The 23726-nt window shown below is 34.6% G+C and overlaps 1 protein-coding gene across 1 annotated transcript in view; it reads right to left on the bottom strand.

Annotated features, from left to right (window-relative positions):
* LOC111552981 (putative uncharacterized protein ENSP00000383407) overlaps positions 1-6967 on the bottom strand; it is a 60157-nt gene extending 53190 nt beyond the window's left edge. Inside the window, exon 1 of the mRNA XM_023227487.1 lies at positions 6844-6967. Within this exon, the coding sequence (XP_023083255.1) occupies positions 6844-6867 (24 nt within the window). The 5' untranslated portion in view covers positions 6868-6967. The remainder of the gene's footprint in view (positions 1-6843) is intronic.
* Positions 6968-23726: the final 16759 nt, after the last annotated feature.

The raw sequence follows: 23726 nt of genomic DNA, 5'->3' as shown, positions 1-23726 counted from the left end.
ATATTGATGAAAGAAATTGAGAAGGACATAAAAATTTTGAAAATATTTATTGAAAAATAGTTTATATTCGTGGATTTATTGAAAAATAATATAGGCTCATGGATTGAAAGACAATTTTGTTAAAATGTCCATACTACTCAAAGCAAACTACAGATTCAATGCAACCTCAGTCAAAATACCAGTGACATTCTTCACAGAAATAGAAAAAAAAATCCTAAAATTTATATGGGACTATAAAAGACACAGAATAGCCAAAGCTATTCTAAGCAAAAAGAACAAAACTGGATAAATCACATTACCTGACTTCAAATTAGACTACAGAGCTAAGTAACCTAAACAGAACGGTACTGGCACAAAAACAGACACATAGACCAATGTAAAAAATAGAGAACTCAGAAACAAATCAGCATACCTATGGTGAACGCATTTTTGACAAAGGTGTTAAGAACACACACTGGGGAAAAGACAGTCTCTTCAATAAATAGTGCTGGAAAAACTATTCAAATGCAGAAGAATGAAATTAGGCCCCCATCTATCACCATATACACAAATAAAATCAAAATGGATTTAAGACTTAAATCTAAGACCTCAAACTATGAAACTACAAGAAAACATTAGAGAAAATCTTCAAGATATTGGTCTGGAAAAGGATTTATCGAGTAATTCCTCACAACTATAGGCAACCAAAGCAAAACGGAACAAATAGTCTCGTATGTTGAAAAGCTTCTGCACAACGAAAGATATAATCAACAAAGTTAAGAAACAACCCACAGAATGGGAGAAAACATTTGCACAATATCCATCTGACTTGAGATTAATAACCAGAATATATGTGGAACTCAAACAACTCTATAGGAAAAAGTCTAATAGTCTGATCAAAAAATGGGCAAAAGAATTTGAATAGACATTTCCAAAAGAAGACATATGAACGGCAAACAGGCATGTGAAAAAGTGCTCAACATCATTGATCGTCAGAGAAATTCAAATCAGAACTACAATGAGATGTTGTCTGACCCTAGTTAAAATGGCTCATATCCAAAAGACAGGTACTAGTAAATGCTGGTGAAGATGTGGAGAAAAAGAAACCCTATTACACTGTTGGTGGGAATATAAATTAGCACAACCGCTATGGAGAACAGTTTGGAGGTTTCCCAAAAAACAAAAAATTGAGCTACCATATGATCCAGCAATCTCACTGCTGGGTAGATACTTCCCAAAAAGGAAAACAGTATATACAGTATATCAAACAGATATCTGAACTCCTACATTTGTTGCAGCACTGTTACAATAGCTAAGATTTGGACACAACCTAAGTGTCTATCAACAGATGAACGGATAAAGAAAATACCGTACATATACACAATGGAGTATGGTTCAGCCATAAAAAAGAATGAAATCCAGTCATTTGCAACAACATAAATAGAACTGGAGATTATTATGTTAAGTGAAATAACTCAGTCACTGAAAGACAAACATCGCATATTCTCACTTATCTGTGGAATCTAAAAATCAAAACAATTCAACTCGTGTACATGGAGATTAGAAGGATGGTTACCAGAGGCTAGGAAGAGTAGTGGGGTTCTGGGGGGAATGGGTACAAAACAATAGAAAGAATGAATGTGACCTACTATTTGATAGCACAATAGGGTGACTACAGTCAATAATAACTTAATCGTACATTTTAAAATAATTTAAAGGGTGTAACTGGAATGTTTTTAACTCAAAGGATAAATGTTTGTGGGGATTGATACCCCATTCTCCATGATGTGCTTATTTCACATTGCATGTCTGTTTCAAGTCATCTCATGTACCCCATAAATATATACACCTACTATGTACCTACAGAAATTTTAAAAATTTGAAAGAACGAAAAAGCATCAAGGACAAATGATACACAGTGCAACACACACACACACACACACACACACACACACACACACACGCAGCAGTTTCATTCACCTTACCAAGAAGCTATAAGGATACAATAAATTCAAGGCATGTTTTGAAATAGCAAAAATATTTTAGAAGTACATTCAAGGAATTAATATTAATGTTAAGAACACTGATAATAAAATATTATTTATTCACTTTTATCCTTGTATAAAAAATGAACTTAAAATACATGAGTTTGGATTTAAAATCATTGTATAATGTATTATAACTTCTTTATATTTGGAAAGCAAACTTATTAACCAAATTGACTTTTTAAAAAAGATATAATTAGTCTAATTATGACATCATCTAGAAGCAGTTTTAAAGGAGAGAGGTATACAGCACACACTTAGTATACTGAAAAGTTCTAGGTATATTAACATATAAAGTGAAGATTGGATGGCTTGTCTACCTTTAGAACTTTCGGCCAATATCATTTGCTGTTTCCTCTTTTAAGTAACCCCTGTTCCAAGCACATTACAAACTACTGATAAAATGATTAAGAACTAAGTATGTTATGAGGGCTTTAAAATACATAAACCTGTAGGGAAACCTAACAGCAATACACAGTAGTGAGTGAAACTATAACTTTAGACCTATGAAGCTCCCATCCAAAAATAGACAGCATTGGGCAGATCTTAAGCCTTAAAGGGTAGCATACAATAGATGTCCTCTACATAAGACAAACTCCATGATGGAAATACAGGGCCTATGGTAGCAACCACTGCTATAAAAGGGGACTGAAAAAAGCTTCTGTCAATAGTTGCTAGGGCTCTTGCTTACAGGAAGGTATGGGCCAGAAAAGCAAAATTTAACAACACAGCCAGCAAAACAGAATATGAAACAAACTACCAATGGTTCAGTATCTAGATTAGTAATAGTCCATATATCTGCCTGGAATAAGATCTCTGGAACAGCAATGCAAGCCCTGGTTTTTAACTGGGGCATCTGGAAGACAAGAGATTTTTGCCTCATTAGTAGATAAAGCAAGGTGAAGAAGCCAGGAAAGAAAGAAAGAGAGAGAGAGAAAGAAAAAGGGTTGTCCTTCTAAATTAGCCAAAGCACTGTGAAGAGATCAAATGCTGGGAAAGAGAGCCAACTGAATTGACAATCAGAAAACTAAACCATTTCCTTCCAGATGAAATTAAAATCATAAAACAGATGGAGAGATAATTTAAGAAAGAATATATATAATCTTCAGAGCTAAATAAAAAAGTAATATTCGATTAAAAAGAAATAATTTATGATGAAACCAAAACAGAAATGAAACAGAAATCATTAAAGAGGAACAAAGAACAATTACAAAGTCTTGAAAATAAATAATATAATCACCGAAATTTATATTAAATAATCAAAAATTGAACTCTAGACCTTTCATAAGAGAGAATTAGAAAATGCTGAGTTCACTTAGGGTGCAGCATAGAAGGATAAATAGAAAACACGATACACACAAGTAAAAGGTTGGAAGATATATTAAAAGATGACAAAATACTACTAATAGGAATTCTAGAAAAAGAAAATGATGGAATTTTCTTATTAATGCAAGAAAACAACAGACCAATTTTAGGTATTAACATAGATTTTTAAATCCTAAAAAAAAAAAACAACAAAATCAAATAATACATATAAAACTACATTATGATCAATTAGTGTGTGATATAGAAATGTAACAATGCTTCAATATTTAAATCTAGGTTAAAATATTTAAAAGGAAGTTAATCTCAATAAATGTTTAAGGCACTTGAAAATTTTTAATGTTTACCCATGTCAAAATTTTAGCAAATTGGGAAAAGGCAGGACTTCCTTAACCTGGTTAGAGTTATTTAAAAAAAATTTCCTCATGAAGACTGAATTATAAATAATTACACGAGCATTGGAAATAAGAGTAGGATGACTGCTATCATGGCATTCCTACTTGTCAATATTATGGAAGATAAAGAAGTTGAGAATAATATAAATGCTAAGGAAAGGCATAATTTATAGATTATTTGCACAGAAAATCTGAGAAAACCACATTGTATGTCTCAGAATTCTTTGAGGTCAGCAAAATTATTTTTTTGGCTATCAGTGTGCTAATAATGTATCTCTAAATCAGCATCAACAAACTTGGAGAAAAATTCACAATGGCATCCCAAATTCTTAGACGCCTAACAATAAATTTAATAAAAGCTGTGCAAGATATCATAGGCAAAATTATAAAATATTATTGAAGGCTATGAAAGAATTGAATAAAGCGTTATCTATGTTTCTGAATGAAAAGACCTAACACTTAATGAAGTCAATTTCCCCTAAAAATGGTGTAAAATTCAAATTCATTTCAGTCAAAATCCCATCAAAGGTATTCATATAATTTGACAATATGAACCTAAGTTTATATAGAAAAAAGACAAAGTCCAAACTTTGAAGAAGGACAAATGGGGAGCAGGGTATTCTTCTGAGTAAGACTTACATGGCAGTAGAATTATTAATATTCTAGTAAGTACTTAAAAGAACGAGTAAAAGGAAAGAGATAGAAATGAACCAATGGGTTAGAACAAAGAATCCAAATAAAGACAGAGGCAGCATTTCAAATTTTTGAAGAAATTGTGCAGGGATAATTGATTTGTAACCTCATGGGTTACAAAGACATATTAAATGCAATAACTGTATGATGAGCTCAACAAGAAAAACCACTGTACTTCAAATGAGCAAGTTTTCTAAAAGCCTCATCACCACGTAAAACTCTAAGAAAAATTGTGGAGTCAGAGTGGCATATATAAAAGGATAGTTCTGCCTCCCTTTTGAAAGATAGACCCCATTTCAAGTTTATAGATCCAAAATAATAGCAATCACCTTTAATGGATTATTTATAGTATCCTTGGTTCAGAATGGGTAGTTCATTAAGTTTCTGCCTTTATATTTCTCTTAAAAACCCCATTTACTGAAAGATTTACAATTTTCCCCTACACTTAAATAAGAGATGGTTAACTCTTTCATTCTTTCTTTAGTGGTAATCTTTATGTGACACATAATGTTTAAAATCACCTGCTTCCCAGAGATTTAAAGGTCAGTGTATTTACTTTTTCATTGTTTAAAATTCAAGAATCTTTCCATTAAATCAGTGGTTTTTATTCTCTTTTCTTAAATGCAGTGTCCCATGTGTTCACATTCCTACAGCTATGGATAAAATATATTTTGGATTTTGCATAAATTCCTGGCAAGAGCTGTAACCCCAGCCCTTTTTCAAAACTTATAACAGCACAGTCGGGTGTCACAACACTCTGGTTAAGAACCTACACTAAATTATTTTATGTATTTATTCCACAAGAAGGAATAAAAAACAACTAAGATAATGTTTGTTTTTTAAGTACCTTGTACACATTTTCTTATTAAAGCAATTGAATTTGATAACATAAACTTTGCAATGATTCAACAAAAGACCAGGGTTCTTGATGGTTCCGTCTAATCAAATATGTTTCTGAACAAGTAACTTCTTAAGGACAACTTTAACAGACAGAAAAGAGTTACAGTAATATTGAGTACATGAGCCAGGACTTTCAGGCAATCCTTTTTAAGTATGTGCTCCCTTCCGTATATCAGAGAGGAAGACAATAAAGCTCATTATATGGTTATATGTCTTTAGCAGCAGCATTACAAACGTATGTCACCCCACGCTGAACCATGCTATGTTATAGAAATATTAGCATACTGATTATATTACCACTCAAAATGATTTCAGAAAGCAATCGTCTTTGGTGCCACACTGCCTATTTCCACGGGAAGTATATTTATATAAGCCACATATAGCTCTTTTAGATCAGCTAGAAAAGTATGCACAATACCACTTAAATCACCTGAAATGGGATTTCTGCCGTCAGATTTATACCGCACAAAGCAAAGTTGAGAGCTGGCAGTTATTTTGTAAATTGGACTATATAGGCAACAAGAACTCGATGATTCAGCCTCCCACAACTCACAATTGCATTTTATTTTTCAAGATGCTCTAAGATTAAATCCCTTATCTTGGTTTAAAATGCCTCCTGTTTAGGTATTACAACGTATGTCAGCACCATCTCTACTGCTTATGTTAATCTTATGTGCAATTTGGAAAGAAAACAAACATCAGAACTAGGCCATTTTATTTTCCCAAAAGAGAGGGCTCGCCCATCAACATCTTGAAAAACCAATGAATAGACATAATGCCCTGCTGTAAACACAGATAGAAATGAATAAAATTATTTTTGAAATCCATTTTTAAGCATTGGCATATGGTCACAATTGCAGGTTAGAGTTATAAAGTATTTTCAGATCCATGACTACCTGATAACTTTCACTGATCCACTTCAGGCTAAAGGGAAAAAAGTAATAATGTGAAAAAGAATTTGAGAGGTGCTTATACCCTTGAGTAAGCACATCTCCAGGACTGGATTAATCTATTGTACCTTGCGTTTACAGTGTGGTGCAACTCAGAAAACTACCTCCATGGAAGTTCAACCAAGTCAACATTGAAAGGAATTCATTACTCAAAGAACAAAGAAGAAATTTTGATTCCTGGGATGTCTCAAAGCAAAGCAAGCAACACAAAGGCTGCATGGTTTGCAAAATTTTGTCTCATACTCATAACAAATAGAAGAAAATTATTTCTCAAAAATACTGTTCCCAGAATATTATACTTAAAAATTCAGCATCAAAATATTAAATAAATAGTAATTGTTGCAGATTTTTTTTATTACTTGTCTTTGAGTAGAGTTGGCTTAAGTGCTTTAATGAAAGCATCCTTTCTCACTATTCTTTTTGATGGGAACTTTCTGAGATGCTAAATGTATTAATATCATCACATAGGAAGTTTAGAATATATCCTAATTTCATTCCTTTTATTTGACACAGTAAAATTAAAATGAGAACATAAATGGTGCAAATAAAGGAACTTACCAGCGAAATGCAAAAAAGATTCATTTTGACCAGCTTCACTCTCTTGCTGCTCTGCTTTGAAAACTACGATTGCCTCTTGTAGTTCTCTTTTGCCTTCACAGCTGTTTGGCCAGTTCTCATGGGAGATTATTACAAAGTAAAATCCCTGCCGTAATCCAGGGGATTCAGAGACCATTATCAAATAATATAGGCCTTTATTGAACAAACAATTTTCTAAATTAATGAAGAACCCTGATTCATAAAATGAGAGAATGAGACTTACCACGATCTGTGTAAACAGATTTCAAAGGTGGCAATGATAGTCCTAAAACCTGCAGTGAAAATGCATTGAAAACAACTACAGGCAAACCTGGAGGAAATATTATTCTTCAGGATAAAAGTAACATCTTCCTTTTAAAGGTGGTAGGTCAAGGGTCCATCTCACATTCTTCCCATCTCCCATTCCTATTTTCTCTTTCAACAATTAACAAAACATTTGATTCAATACATGACAAGATAGAGAGACACACACAGTTTTACGATGGCAAAATATGCAAAGTGCATAAATCTAAAATGTACCACTTTAACCACTTTTAAGTAAACAGTTCAGTAACATTAAGTACCTCTACACTGTTGTGCAACTATCACCACCATGCATCTCCAGAACCATTTCATCTTTCCTAATATTTCCTAACTCAAATCCCATACCCATAAAACACTAACTGCTCTACCCATTTCCCCTGCCTCTCAGGCCCTGGAAACAGCCTTTCTACTTTCTGTCTCTAAATTTGACTACTTTACATGCTTTCTGTAAGTGGAATCAATATATACCATCAGGTGACTGACTTACCTCACTTAGCATAATATCTTCAAGGTGCATCCATGTAATAGCATGTGCCAGAATTTCCTTCATTTTTAAGGCTGAATAAGATTCCTTTTTGTGTATATACCACAATTTGCTTATCCACTTGTTTGCTGATAAACACTTGGATTACTTCTACCTTTGACTATTGTGAATAAGACTGCTATGAACATAGATGTACAAATATCTGTTTGAGTCCCTGATTTCAATTCTTTTGGGTATATATCGAGAAGGGAATTGTTGGATCCTTTGTTAATTCCATGTTAATGAGGAACCACCATACTGTTTTTCTTATTGACTGCATCATTTACATTCTCACCTACACTACACACAGGTTCCATTTTCTTTGCATCCTTGCTAGTCTTTGTTATTTTCTGTTTTTTTTTTTGTTTCGTTTGTTTGTGTGTGTGTGTGTTTTTTAATAGTGGCTACCCTAATGAGTGTGAAATGGTATCTCATGGTTTTGATTTGCATTTGCCTAGTGATTAGTGGTGATGAGCATCTTTTTATTAGCCATATATGTATTTTCTTTGGATAAATTTTTATACCAGTCCTTTGCCCATTTTTAAAATTGGGTTAGTTTGGTTTTTGGTTTTGTTATTGTTGAGTTGTAGGTGTTCTTTACACATTCTGGATATCTCTTCTCAGATATGCGATTTGCAAATAATTTCTCCTATTCAATGAGTTACTTTTATACTTTGGTAATAGTGTCCTTTAATGCACAGAAGTTTTTTTTCTTTTTAATTTGATAAAGCCTAAATTATCTATTTTTGTTGTTGTTACCTGTGTTTTTGGTGTTAAATACATCATTGCCAAATCCAACGTCAGGATGATTTTTCCCAATGTTTTCTTCTAATAACTTATAGTTTTAGCTCTTTAGGGCTTTGTCCATTTTTAATTACTCTTTGTGTATGTTGCAATGTAAGGGTCCAACTTTATTGTTTTGTGTGTGTATATTCCATTTGTGCAACACCATTTGTTGAAAGACTGTACTTTCCCCATCGAATGGTCTTGACAGATTTGCTGACAATCATTTGACCACGTAAATGAGAGTTTATTTCTGGAGTCTCCATTGTATTGCATTGGTCTACATGTCTGTTTCTATGCCAGTATCACAGTGTTTTGATTACTGTATGCTTCAAAGTAAGTTTTGAAATTAAGGACTTTTGCAAATTATCTTACTCCTTAAAAAAAATCTTGAAAAATGTTCGTTTGTTTTACTTTGTTTTTTTGATAAGAAAATTGAGGCTCAGAAGAATAAGTAACTTGCCAAGGTCAAAACTAGAAAATGGTAAATTCTGGAATCTAGTCCAGGAATATCTAGTTCCAAATTTTATGCTTTTTATACTAACTATATCATCCTTTGTAAACTTCAGGATAATACTTAGCCCTTGCGTTTTCAGTAAATTCATCTGTACAATGGTATGTTAAACCTAGGTATTTGAAAACATCAGCTAAGACTAGGTGATACTTTGATATTAATTTAGGTATTTTATTTCTAGATATGCTTGATCTAATTATTTTTAAAATGCACTAACAGTTCTGAAAGTTAAATTTATTTTTTTTAATTTTTATTATTTCTCTTCATTTTTTAATTAACAAGTGAAAATTATGTGTATTTATGGTATACAACATGATGCTTTGAAATATGTATGTGAAATGGTTAAATTAAACTAACATATGCATCGCCTTACATATTTATTTGTGGTGAGAACACTTAAAATCTACTCTCTTAGCACTTTTCACGTGTACAATATATTGTTATTAACTAAAAGCACCATGTTGTGCAATAGATCTCCTGAACTTATTCTTTCTAACTAAAATTTTTTATCTTTTGAACATCATCTCCTCCAATTACTCCCCAAATTCCCCTGAGCCTTGTAATCATCATTCTACTCTTTGCTTCTATGAATTCAACTTTTTCAGATTCCGCATTAGTGAGAACATGCAGTGTTTATCTCTCTGTTTCTGGCTTATTTCACTTAACGTAATACCCTCCAGACTCATCAATGTTGTCACAAATAACAGGATTTCCTTCATTTTAAAAACTGAATAGTATTTCATTGTGTATAAATACCACATTTTCCAGCAATCCCACTACTGGGTATATATCCAAAGGAAATGAAGTCTGTATGTCAGAGAGATATTTGCACCTCCATGTTCATTGCAGCATTATTTCTGGTTGCCAAGGTATGGAATCAACTTAAGTGTCCATCAACAGATGAATAAACAATTAAAGTTAAATTTAGATCTTGCAAATAAGTTTCTTCATAACTTGCTCCTGGACTTACTTTTCATTAAATAACATTTATTTCCAATACTCTTATTAGAAATAAGATATTTTAGGGGAGGGTATCTATAGCCCCTTGATTTTAATTAGCAAATTAAATGGAGATTTACATTGGCACCTTCTGCTTTAAAGTGTTATTGGTTAAGAATGCTTTGAGTTGGCCGGGCGCGGTGGCTCAAGCCTGTAATCCCAGCACTTTGGGAGGCCGAGACAGGCGGATCACGAGGTCAGGAGATCGAGACCATCCTGGCTAACACGGTGAAACCCCGTCTCTACTAAAAATACAAAAACTAGTCGGGCGAGGTGGCAGGCGCCTGTAGTCCCAGCTACTCGGGAGGCTGAGGCAGGAGAATGGCGTGAACCTGGGAGGCAGAGCTTGCAGTGAGCTGAGATCCGGCCACTGCACTCCAGTCCGGGCGACAGAGCGAAACTCCGCCTCAAAAAAAAAAAAAAAAAAAAAGAATGCTTTGAGTTGCAGGTAATAGACTACGTGACTGAGAGTAATTAATCAAGAAAGGTTATTGTTCACATATAAGAACGGTCTATGGATCGACAGTTGTCACTGAAGGAGAGGGTCAATGAGATCAGTCATGAGTACCGTCTATAGTTCCCTTGCCCTTCCTTTCATGATTTGAAGATGGCTACAGAAGTTCATAGCATTAAATCCTCACACAGTTGCTTTCAAACACTGCAAACAGACATCATATGCACCAAAGTCAAGCAGCCCTTCCTGTTTGGCCTCCCTTCCATCGCGCCTCCCAAGAGCCTCAGTACCCCTGTAGGTTTCACTATTTCTTCATACTTTTCCAAGTTAGTACTTTGAAAGTGTATTATTTAAGAAATATTTTGAGATACAATATTAAAATTTAATCAAAAGCTAAACTAGATGAAACTAGTACTTTGGGTTTCTTCTTTATATTTTTTTTACTTTAGGAGTTATAATATTATTTCAAATTCTGATTTAAAAAATTTCACACATACTCAAAAGTGGACTACACTAATTCCTTTATATGCCCTTCACCTATATTCAATAATTATCAAGATATTGCAAAAATTACTTCATCTGTCCTGCTTTATGCCCTTTTTCTTTCCTGCTAAAGTATTTTAAAGCAAGTCTCAGCATCATGTTATTTCAACCCTACATACTTCATTTATCTCTAAATTTTTTGACTTTTTTTAGACAATGAGAATGCCATTCATAAATCTAAAAATTGCTTCCTGATTACTTCAAATACCTGCCTTTGTCATTCCCCTCACAGAAAGGTAGGATCTATTTCTCCAATCTCTTGAATGTCGGCTGAGACTATGACTACATTGAAAATGGGACTATGGCAGAAATATCACTGCACTAGTTGTAAACCTACCTTTTTCCCTTTATGCCTTTCTTTGAATTGAAAAATGAAAATTGTGTGCATTTATGGTGTCCAATGTGATGTTTTGGCATACGTATACATTGTAAAATAAATAAACTAGTAACATATCCATCACCTCAAATACTTACCAATTTTTTATGGTGAAAACATTTAAAATCTAATCCCTTAGCAAATTTTAAATATACAGCACAATTATTATTAACTATAATCATCATGCTGTACAATAGATCTCCAGAACTTATTACAAAGTTTCAGTTAAGCCTAGCTTTTAAGAAAATTTCTGGCTTCTATTTTCTGCTCTTTGGAACCCAGTTGTCTTATTGTGAGGAGCCCAAGCAGCGTGTAAAGAGACCCACATGAAGGAGAATTGAGAGCTCCAGTGTCTGTCCCATCTGGTCTCCATGATGACATGGGCCCCAGTGTGCTCGCCCTGGGAATGAGGTCATCTTGGAAGTAAGCCCCAGATGAGCCACCTTAGCTGATGCCAGAGGAACCCCATCCCCAGCCCCTGTGGGTCCTGATCAAATTGAAAAATTGTGAGAAAATAAATGATTGTTATTAAAAGTCACTAAGTACCAGGATGGTTTGTTATGTGATAAAATAAAAAAAGCACTGTCTGTAATTAAAATTCTTCGATGACCTTAAAGAAAACAAGAAAGACCAGAAGGAGGAGGAAGGGGAAGAAGAAAAGGAAGAAAAATCTTCTCATTTGCTCCATGTGAATCAAAATCCAAACAATGATCACATTTGACACTTGGTTAGCATGCCTTTCAAGTCTCTGTAATTCAGAACTCTCACTCTCTCTACTTTCTCATTAAGTTTTTGCAAAGGATAGGTCTTATAAAATGTACATCCTGAATTTTTTTCCAGTTTCCTTCTTTGTGTACCACTTAACTTCTTCTTCTATCTCTGGAATACACTATAAATGGAAATTAACTCTTTCCTAAATGGAAGTTGATTTGATTCTGAGTCAATCTTAAGAGGTGCAAAAACTTTTCATAAGTATTGGGTACTGTACTTGGCAGCATATCAGGAAGCACCCAATATTTCCCTTATGTATTAATACTAAGATACTTTCAACTACTAATTGCCTTAACTTAAATTGCCTCATTAGGAGCTACAACATGATGGTTTTTGTTTTGTTTCGTTTTTTGAGACAGAGTCTTGATCTATGGCCCAGACTGGAGTGCAATGGCTCAATCTCAGCTTACTGCAACTTCTGCCTCCCGGCTTCCAGCAATTCTCCTGCCTTAGCCTCCTGAGTATCTGGGATTACAGGTGCTTGCCACCATACCTGGTTAATTTTTGTATTTTTAGCAGAGGCAGGCTTTCATCATGTTGGCTGGGCTGGTCTTGAACTCCTGACCTCGTGATCCTCCTGCCTCAGCCTCCCAAAATGCTGGGATTACAGGTGTGAGCCACTGCGCCTGGCCCAGAATATTTTATTTTAATTATGGAAGTGATTGCACATCAATTACCTGGAAATTTTGGTAAAGTAGTAATTTTTCTAATCAACTAGTGCTATGATTAACCTAAAATACAGTTTATAGGGGAAAAATTATAACCTGACAATTTTCAAAAAGTCGGTGCTTGGATAAGCCTGTTTTCATACTGCTATAAAGAATACCTGAGACTGGGTAATTATTGAAGAAAAAAGGAGGCTTAATTGACTCACAGTTTCACGTGGCTGGGGAAGCCTCAGTGAACTGACAATCATGATGAAGGCTAAGGAGAAGCAAGCACCTTCTTCACAAGGCAGCAGGAGAGAGCAAGAACAAAGGGAGAAGTACCACTTTTAAAACATCACATCTTGTGAGAACTCACTCACTCTCACAAGAACAGCATAGGGGAAACTGCCCCCATGAAGCAATCACCTCCCAGAAGGTCCCTCCCTGGACATGTGAGGATTACAATTTGAGGTGAGATTTGGGTGGGGACACAGAACCAAATCATATCCGTGCTCTGGTCATTTTTTCAATGGTGTCCAATAAATTGCTTTTTCTCCTCATCCTCCTCTTCTTCCCTCTTGTTTGTCTCCCTCTCTCTGTCTGCATGTCATGACAATATGAACTTATAGACTTTTATATGTGCAATGTGCTTCAATTAATACATCCATATTTTTCATGATGCTCAATTTTGTCTTTTATTTGGCCATCGATTGACTTTCAGTGAGTGGGTTCCTATGACCCTTTCAACCAACTTATTGTTCTTTGAGTTTCTTGAATTCTAGACAACAGGATGTCTCAGCCTTGTTTTGTAAGTTTTCTTCTTCAGATCTAGAGTCAGCCAGCCAATCAAAAAAGTCTAAACTATTTTAATAGTTTCTGAAAGGCCAAATCTATATGCCATGGTATTTTGTTGTTCTTTGTTTGCTCTGATTCTCACTTCAGTGTCTTAAGAATATCACTTTTTTCTCACATATACAGCCTCACGTATGTTTTAAAGAGCTTATTTCATTAAACCATCTATTAGTGGAAAAATGAATATGGAATAATAAAGAATAAGACAAGACCTTTGGTTAATATTGAATAAGTGGTAACTTCTTATAATCCTTTCTTAATGTGCACTACTGTCATTTGGGAGGTGATAGCTATTGGTGGAGATAATACTACAGTAGCCAACTTTAAAAATCTTTGTAAACATTTATTTCCCTGTAGTTATTTTGCAACTTGAATTTTTCCTGACTTCTGTGCCTGGTAGGGACTATACAAACAATAAAATATCCAAATATTATTTTTGCAAAATTCTCTGACTTGTTTAAAATTACTCCCGGATACCCATTCCTCAAAAGCCATTGCTTATTCAAAGAGGAGAAGAGTTCTGGTACCTACAACAAATGCCCCATTGCATGTCCCAACAATTTTCCCTTCTAATACACTGAAAATCAACTATTTTGTATCTATTTCCATTACCTTGTAAGAATTCCTATACCTTGAAAGATGATAATTACTTTTCATATTAACACGTGGTTGTCATGACATTGTGCAAGACCACAAGCTTTGGAGTCAGGCAGACCTGTGTGTGAATTCAACAACTTACTATGAAGACTTTGACAAGTCACTTAACTTCTCTAAATGTAAATTTCCATTTTTATTTAAAAAAAAAAGATACATCTATTTTGAAGCCTTTTATAAAAATTGACCTCAATGTATATAAAGCAAATTTCAGGAAAAATTTAACAAACTGTTATTATACATTAGTGTGGTTATATCTTTCAATTAAATTAAGATACCAAGAGCAGATATTAAATTCCACTGTCTGATTCAAAGAGAAGGAAAGAAGTGTGTCACAGCAAAAGTACAGCAGAGCAAAAGCTACAAAAATCTGGATTCTATACCTAGCACTACATCAAAGGAATTCTGTAGCAAAGCCTTCCAAACTCAAAAGGGTTTCTTCCTCTTCGTCCATAAAACAAAACAGGTATAATTAGTTTTTCTCAACATTTGTCATATAACAGCACAAAAAACAAGCAAACAAACAAAAATAAAACAAATGGAAGGTGCCTAAAGGACTCACTGTTAATCCCCAAGTTCCGAACAGTTGACATATTAAAACATCCGCGGCCATTCATGGGGTATCTGTATGTAACCATATACAAGTTGTGAGGCTCTGGTCTGGAAGACATCTGAAGTCCCTCTAGCTCAATGATATTTGTGATGGAAATGTAAGAGCAGGGAATGGCAACATTAGAATAGGAAACAGGGAACACTTTTCAAGCTAGATAGAGGTCAATGTAATCTTTATATTCAAATCTTATAGATTGCTGCATAAAATTATAGCATAGACCTCAGACCTCACCATATCCCCAGATAGCACTTCCTAAAGTTAGATTGAAAAAAAGATAAATCATATAGTCCTTTTTATTGCAAAGGAACGAGTCTTAGCTTAATAAGTAATCATTTATTTTCTCAAGCCTATTGCCAAAATTTCCTGAAGGATAGATGTAAAGTTATGAACCTCAAAGAAGCATAATTAACACAATTCGAAACATAATTAGCTAAACACAAAAATACTTATTTTGGTAATAATTCATAGAAAGGATTAACATCTTATCTATTATTCAGTAAACCGAGGTAACATTTTATCCCCATTTTTAAACATCCACTATGAAAGGACGAGCGAGAGAGACAGAGTGAGAGAAAGGGAGAGAGAGAAGCTCTAACAACATGCACATTTTTGTGACAAACAAGTGTCTTACCTTTTCAGAGACTGATTTTGAATGATAGGGAGAAACATATTTGTTTTATAAAGACTTACAGAAATACATTGCTTTTGAAATACTGAAATTTCAAGCTTTATCTGGTGATGGCTTTTACCGTTTCTTGCAACCAAAGTAGAATTTGACAAGGGATACATATATATATATATTTATGTATATATATGTATTATATATATACACATATACATATATACACACATATATACATATACATATATACACATATATATGTATCCCTTGTGTGTGTATATATCCCTTAAATATATATATTTAAGTTCTGGGATACATGTGCAGAACGTGCAGGTTTGTTACATAAGTATACATGTGCGATGGTCGTTTGCCGCACCCATCAACCCATCATCTATATTAGCTATTTTTCCTAATGCTATCCCTCCCCTTGCCCCCCACCCCCTGACATGCCCTGGTGTGTGATGTTCCCCTCCCTGTGCCCATATGTTCTCATTGTTCAACTCCCACTTATGAGTGAGAACCTGCGGTGTTTGGTTTTCTGTTCCTATGTTAATTTGCTGAGAATGGTGGTTTCCAGCTTCATCCATGTCTGTGCAAAGGACATGAACTCATTCTTTTTTACAGCTGCATAGTATTCCATGGTGTGCATGTGCCACATTTTCTTAATGCAGTCTAACATTGATAGGCATTAGTCTTTACAATTGTGAATAGTGCTACAATAAACATACATGTGCATGTGTCTTTATAGTAGAATTATTTATAATTTTTTTTGGTATATACCCAGTAACGGGATTGCTGGGTCAAATGGTGTTTCTGGTTCTAGATCCTTGAGGAGTAGCCACACTGTCTTCCACAATGATTAAACAAATTTGCACTCCCAACATTGTAAAAGTGTTCCTATTTCTCCACATCCTCTCCAGCACTTGTTGTTAACTGACTTTGTAATGATCACCATCCTAACTGGTGTGAGATGGTATCTCATTGTGGTTTTGATTTACATTTCTCTAATGACCAGAAATGATGAGTTTTTTTTCATATGTTTGTTGGCCACATAAATGTCCTCTTTTGAAAAATGTCTGTTCATCTCCATTGCCCACTTTTTGATGGGGTTGTTTGGTTTTTTATTATAAATTTGTTTAAATCCTTTGTAGATTCTGGATATTAGCCCTTTGTCAGATGGATAGATTGCAAACTTTTTCTCCCATTCTGTAGGCTGCCTGTTCACTCTGATGATATCTTCTTTTGTTTTATGGAAGCTCTTTAGTTTAATTAGATCCCATTGATCAATTTTGCCTTTTGTTGCAATTGTTTTTGGTGTTTTAGTCATGAAGTCTTTTCCCATGACTACGTCCTAAATGGTATTGCCTAGGTTTTCTTCTAGAGTTTATATGGATTTAGGTGTTACATTTAAATCTTTAACCACTCTTGAGTTAATTTTTATATGAGGTGTAAGGAAGGGGTACAGTTTCAGTTTTCTGCATATGGTTAGCCAGTTTCCCCAACACCATTTATTAAATAGGGAATCCTTTCCCCATTGCTTGTTTTTGTTGTTTGTCAAATATCAGATAGTTGTAGATGTGTGGTGTTATTTCTGAGGCCTCTGTTCAGTTCCATTGGTCTATATATCTGTTTTGGTACCAGTACCATGCTGTTTTGGTTACTGTAGCCTTGTAGTATAGTTTGAAGTCAGGCAGTGTGATGCCTCTAGCTTTGTTCTTTTTGCTTAAGATTGTCTTGGCTATATAAGCTCTTTTTCTGGTTCATATGAAATTTAAAGTAATTTTTGCTAATTCTGTGAAGAAAGTCAATGTCAACTTGATGGAAATAGCATTGAATCTATAAATTACTTTGGGTAGTACTTTCATGATATTAATTCTTCCTTTCTATGAGCATGGAATGTTTTCCCATTTGTTTGCATCCTCTTCCATTTCTTTGAGCAGTGGTTTGTAGTTCTCCTTGAAAAGGTTCTTCACATCCCTTGTAAGTTGTATTTGTAGGTATTTTATTCTAACCCATTTTATGAGGCCAGCATCATCCTGATACCAAAACCTGGCAGAGACACAACAACAAGAAGAAAATTTCAGGCCAATATCTCTGATTGACATCGTTGTGAAAATCCTCAATAAAATACTGGCAAGTCAAATCCAGCAGCACATTAAAAAGCTTATCAGCCATGATCAAGTTGACTTCATCACTGGGATGCAAGTCTAGTTCAACATACACAAATCAATAAGCGTAATCCATCACATAAACAGAACCAATGACAAAAACCAAGATTATCTCAATAGATGCAGAAAAGGCCTTCAATAAAATTAAACACCCCTTCATGCTAAAAATACTCAATAAACTAGATATTGATGGAACGTATCTCAAAATGATAAGAGCTATTTATGACAAGCCCACAGCCAATATCATACTGAATGGGCAAAAGATTTAAGCCTTGAAATCCAGCACAAGACAAGGACGTCCTCACTTACCACTTCTATTCAACATAGTATTGGAAGTTCTGGCCAGGACAATCAGGTAAGAGAAAGAAATAAAGGGTATTCAAATAGAAAGAGAGGAAGTAAATTATCTTTGTTTGCAGATGACATGATTGTATGTTTAGAAAATCCCATCATCTCAGTCCCAAAACTCCTTAAGCTGATTAAGCAACTTTGGCAAAGTCTCAGGATAAAAAATCAATGTGCAAAAATCACAAGCATTCCTATACACCAATAATAGATAAACAGAGAGGCAAATCATGAGCAAACTCCCATTCACAATTGCTACGAAGGGATATATTTTTCTTCCTTTTTTTATTATAATTTAAGTTCTGGGTTACATGTGCAGAACATGCAGTTTTGTTACATAGGTATGCACATGCCATGGTGGTTTGCTGCACCCATCAACCCGTCACCTACATTATGTATTTCTCCTAATGTTATTTCTCCCCTAGCCCCACTCCCAACAGGCTCCGGTGTGTGATGTTCCCTTCCCTGTGTCCATGTGTTCTCATTGTTCAACTCCCACTTTTGAGTGAGAAAATGCAGTGTTTGGTTTTCTGATCTCAGGATAGTTTGCTGAGAATGATGGTTTCCAGCTTCATCCATGTCCTTGCAAAGGACATGAACTCATCCTTTTTATGGCTGCATAGTATTCCATGCTGTATATGTGCCACATTTTCTTAACCCAGTCTATCATTGATGGGCATTTGGGTTGGTTTCAAGTCTTTGTTATTGTGAATAGTGCTGCAATAAGCATACATGCGCATATGTCTTTATAGTAGAATAATTTATAATCCTTTGGGTATATGCCCAGTAATGGGATTGCTGGGTCAAATGGTATTTCTAGTTCTAGATCCTTAAGGAATCACCAAGTTTTTTAAAAGTTTAAGAAATGTGTTTTAGATACAATAGCGACGAAAAATGTTTCTTAAAAAATATTGCTAGTAGGGAAATGATACTATACTATAATGATACCTCTGTGCCTAACTTCATCTGTAAAAGTATATGGCATAGGACTGGATAATCTCAAGGTTTTTACCTCTTTTTCCAAATTCCTGTAGAAAACTACAGTGAATAAAAGATGTCTTTAAACTTTGTAAACAAACTAGAATAAATTACATGTTTAAGGCTGTCTGATGAAATGAAACTAAATGAAAAAAAGTATTTAATTTAAAAGAATGCTACATGAGTACAAATAAAATTGTGATTTTTTAAAATTAGTAGCCCTTTAAGGTTTGAATTTAATACATGTAAGTTGGTGTCTGCAGGTATAACTAGTGTCTTCTACAAAGCAAATTTCAGGAGAAGACCAGACCTGATCACCAGCCCCAGAGAGCACTCCATATTAGCTCCATCATGCTGATGGCTCCAGATAGTGCATTTTTTTCCATCTAAAATGAAATTATTTCCCTAATAAGACTTTGATATGGTTTTGCTCTGTATCCCCACCCACATCTCATCTTGCAGCTCCCATAATTTCCACGTGTGGTGGGAGGGACTCAGTGGGAACTGATTGAATCATGGGGATGGGTCTTTCCTGTGCTGTTCTCATGATAGTGAATGGGTCTTATGAGATCTGATGGTTTTAAAATCAGGAATTTCTCTGCACAAGCTCTCTCTTTGCCTGCTGCCATCCACGTAAGATGTGACTTGCTCCTCCTTGCCTTCCACCATGATTGTGAGGCCTCCCCAGCCATGTGGAACTGCAAGTCCAGTAAACTTCTTTATTTTGTAAATTGCCCAGTCTCGAGTATGACCTTGTCAGCGGCATGAAAACGAGACTAATATAGACTTCATGACACTAGGAAGGACACATGGCTCTTTAATGTCTCTTTGCATTAGGTACAGTACACGTTTGGTTTTAAAAAAAGACATGCCAAAAAGAAAGAACCAACAACGTCAGCATTCCAAATTTCTCTTTTTGATGATGTAGCATTTATAAACTAAGTTATGCAGAACAGCCTCAGACTGTATCAGTCTTTACCCTGATGTTTTGTTTGATAAAACTAAAATAGTGTATATTTGTGTGCAATCGGCCAAACCCAAATACTGACACACTGATATATTGATTCTTCCAGGCCACCAGGCACAGCCTGGAAGGGCTAGAGATCTTAGCTCTGTCTCTTCCAGTTGTGTAATATGTCAGTGTGTCATAAAATGTCAGATTGTCTATGTGCTGGGATGAGATAAAGATTGGGAGCCATGGTGCTGGGATGACAACCTCTGAAGACCAAATGTTTGAAGCACTTTTTAGACTAAAAAAAAGAGAGACAATTCTCTTCTCAATTTCTTAATAGTAAGTGTTCCTTTTCAGGGAATAACATCACTGCTACTTTTCAAAAAAAACTGAGACAAAACTTACATATAGTAAATGTACAATATAGCTCAATAATTTTTTACATAGAGACACATCTATAGAACCACCATCGAAATTAAGAAACGAATTTCCAGCACTTCAGAAGACCACCTTGTGTCCCTCTCAGCTAGTACCATCTCCACCCCCAACCCAAGGTAATCACTATTCTATCATCATATATTGTTTTGCTTATTTTCATTTTAATGTAAATTGTATCTTGCAACATATACTTTAAACATTTGACTTCTTGTATTCAACATTATGTCTGAGATTCACTCATAGTCTAATATATTCTTCTTCATATGATGTGGCATCCTATTATGTAACTATTCCATAATTTATTTACCCATGCTACTATTGATGGAGAATGGTTATTTTCCCCCATTTCAGTCCTCATGAATGAAGTTCCTCTGAACATTCCTGCATATCTTTCGATGGAAATATGCACAAATTTCTCTTTGGTTTTATACAAATATATATATATACACACACATATATATATGAATGACATATATATATATATATATTTAAAACTAAGAACATATCTATCTACCTCCATATATAAGAATAGAAAATTGGGTCATGGGTTAGGTGTATGCTTAGCTTTTGTAGATAGATAAAGTGGTTGCATCCCATCAACGATGAAGGAGAATTCTAGCTGTTTCATATCACCATCAAACCCTGGTATTGTTCATCTTTAATGTTTTGTTCTGATGTGTGTATCTTAACTGGGACTTTGCCAATATTTACGCCATTTTCACATGATTCTTAGCCATTTTGACACTATGACATGTGTGTTCAAATTGATCACACATCTGTAATTAAGTTATCTTCCTTTTTTTATTTGAATGACTTCCTTATTCTGTTGATGAGTAATTTGATGAATACATACATGTTGCAAAAATATTTTCCCAGCCTGTGGCTAACTTCTCACTCTCTTAATTTTATCACTTTATAAACAGAAGTTCTTAACTTCAATGTAATCCAATTTGTTAATTTTTTTTTTGCATTTTTTTGTGTCTTGTTAAGAAATCTTTACTCATTTCGAAGTCATGAAGATATTCTCCATGCTTTATTCTAGAAGCTTTATTGATTTAGCTTTTACACTTTAGGTCTGTGATCCATCTCAAATTCATTTCTGCGTTTGATGTGAGTTAGGAGTTGAAGTTCTTTTCTTGTTTTTCATTGATATATCCAATTAACGCAGCACAATTTTTTAAGAAAACCATTGATTCCTATAGAAATTCATGACACGCTTATCATATAAGGCACTATTTTAGTGTGGATATATTTTTGGAATATCCATAATTCCATGGTCTATCTTTGTGCAAATATTATACTTTCTTAATTACTACAGTTTTAGAGTAAGTCCTCCTATCTGGTACAGCTCTGCTCTTTTTCCTTGATAATATCTTGGCTATCTTAGGTTCTTAAGTATATATTTTTAAAGCATTAGATTAAAAATCTATAGGAAAGTTTGAGTTTCATTTAGCCACTGACTACACATGACGTCATGAAAGATAATTTAACTTCCCTTTCTGTTTCCTCACTTGTAAAATGTGCAGTGCTTGATTTAGACAATCCAATCCCAAAGACTTTTGCATTTGTGATTTTCTGGCCCAATTCACACAGAAAGGGACGGCAACTAATATTCATAAATAAACCACAGGAAACCTCCATTGAAAGGATGATAGCCTAAATGCAGTCCATTTTTTTCTTCACAAATGTTATTTCACATTTAAAATAGTGCATTTTGAAACTGGGTTTAGAGACCACTTGTTTAATATGATATCAACAGATTTACAAATTTATTACATTTCTAATTGCCTCTTTAAGATGTAACAAAACAAAATGCATTGCTTTTATTGGAAGTAAAATTCTGATAATATTAAAAACACTGGTTCACATATATTTCTCTATTCCTAGGACAAAAATGAAAGTCTGCAATAATTGGCACCATTCTACCTCTCTAAATAGGATCTTTAACCTCAAACCCATCCTCTTCATTTTACCAGATTTATACCGCAATGCCATACTTTGTTTTGCTCTCAAAATTTTCCTAATTCCTCGTGCCTAAAATATTCTCCTGCTTTATATTCACCAATTTACACCTGATAGTTTCTTTACAAATCATATCTGCCTGTCTTTCTTGAGTAACTTTTTTCTACTCACTTTTTTACTTTGTACTCATCCACCTGCACTGCATTACATAGTCTATTCCCATACACAAATCTATTAAACATTTTATTCTCATCTCCCCACTTCAGTTCTAAGCCTCTATTTTGAATGGTTAGATGTGGAGTACTGAGTTTAGTATTATGCAAGTATAGCTAGGTCTTTGGGAAGAACACTTAGGTTGTGAGTACCTCTTCTGTGCCAGTCATGTGTTCTCGCATTTCACAATAGCCCTGTGAGGTATATCCGTCTCATTTTTAAAATGAGGAAATGATGTTTATTAAAATTAGGTAACATCCTCAGTGTCACTTGTAGCATCTGAGCCTTTTCTTCCATCATGGAAATGGGGATGCTAACAAATTGGTTCAGAGGGCTCAGTTGACTATTGGGATGGGGAGGAGGAGGTCGTACAGAGCACAGACTAGGAACAAAGGAGTGCTTCTTATCAGAGATAAGAGGCATTGGGGCCAGAGAAGCAGACTAAGCAAGAAGTGATACAATCAGGTCAAGGTCTAGGCTGAGAGGTATAAGATAGACGCCAAAGCCAGAGGAGCAGAGTGTGAAACAGGGAGATGAAATGGAGCAGAGCCTGGTTTGAAATGCAGAGATGGGATTGAAAGAGGGAGGATGTACAGCCACAGAAAAGGCAGCAGGTGATTCATAGGCATTTGCTGGATGCAAAAATTAATAAATAAATGAATAACTTATAAGGGATAAATGAGAGAGGGGCAACAAAACCATATTTAAACATTTGCAACCTGGGTAACTGGCAAATTATTAGCATGATTTAATAGAATTAGAGAATTCAGAAGAAAATGAAAGCTTGAGTACTGTATATCAAAATGCATTTTGGACAGGACATCTAGCCATGAATGTTTAACAGGCAATTGAAAATGTATGGAGCTCAGAAGAAAAGTAGATACTGGAGTTTTGCAGCTTACAAAATGCTTTACAATGTTTTACCTTGTTCTCTAAAATAACTAATAAAAAAAATGGGATTGAGAAAAGTTGAGGGACTTCTCCAAAGTGGCACAGTTAATGAGTGGATAATCTAGAATTCGAATTCAGGCTTCTTACCATAAAGTTCAGTGCTCATTTTATTACATTTTACTGCCTTTCTTATAAGAATGAGCAAATCATCCAAAATAAAAAGAGGATATCAGATAATATGAT

Source organism: Piliocolobus tephrosceles, chromosome 19 (genome assembly GCF_002776525.5).
Source record: "Piliocolobus tephrosceles isolate RC106 chromosome 19, ASM277652v3, whole genome shotgun sequence".
Lineage (NCBI taxonomy): Eukaryota > Metazoa > Chordata > Mammalia > Primates > Cercopithecidae > Piliocolobus > Piliocolobus tephrosceles.
The sequence above is the reverse complement of the archived record's forward strand: the minus strand, read 5'-3'. Positions and strand labels throughout refer to the sequence as shown.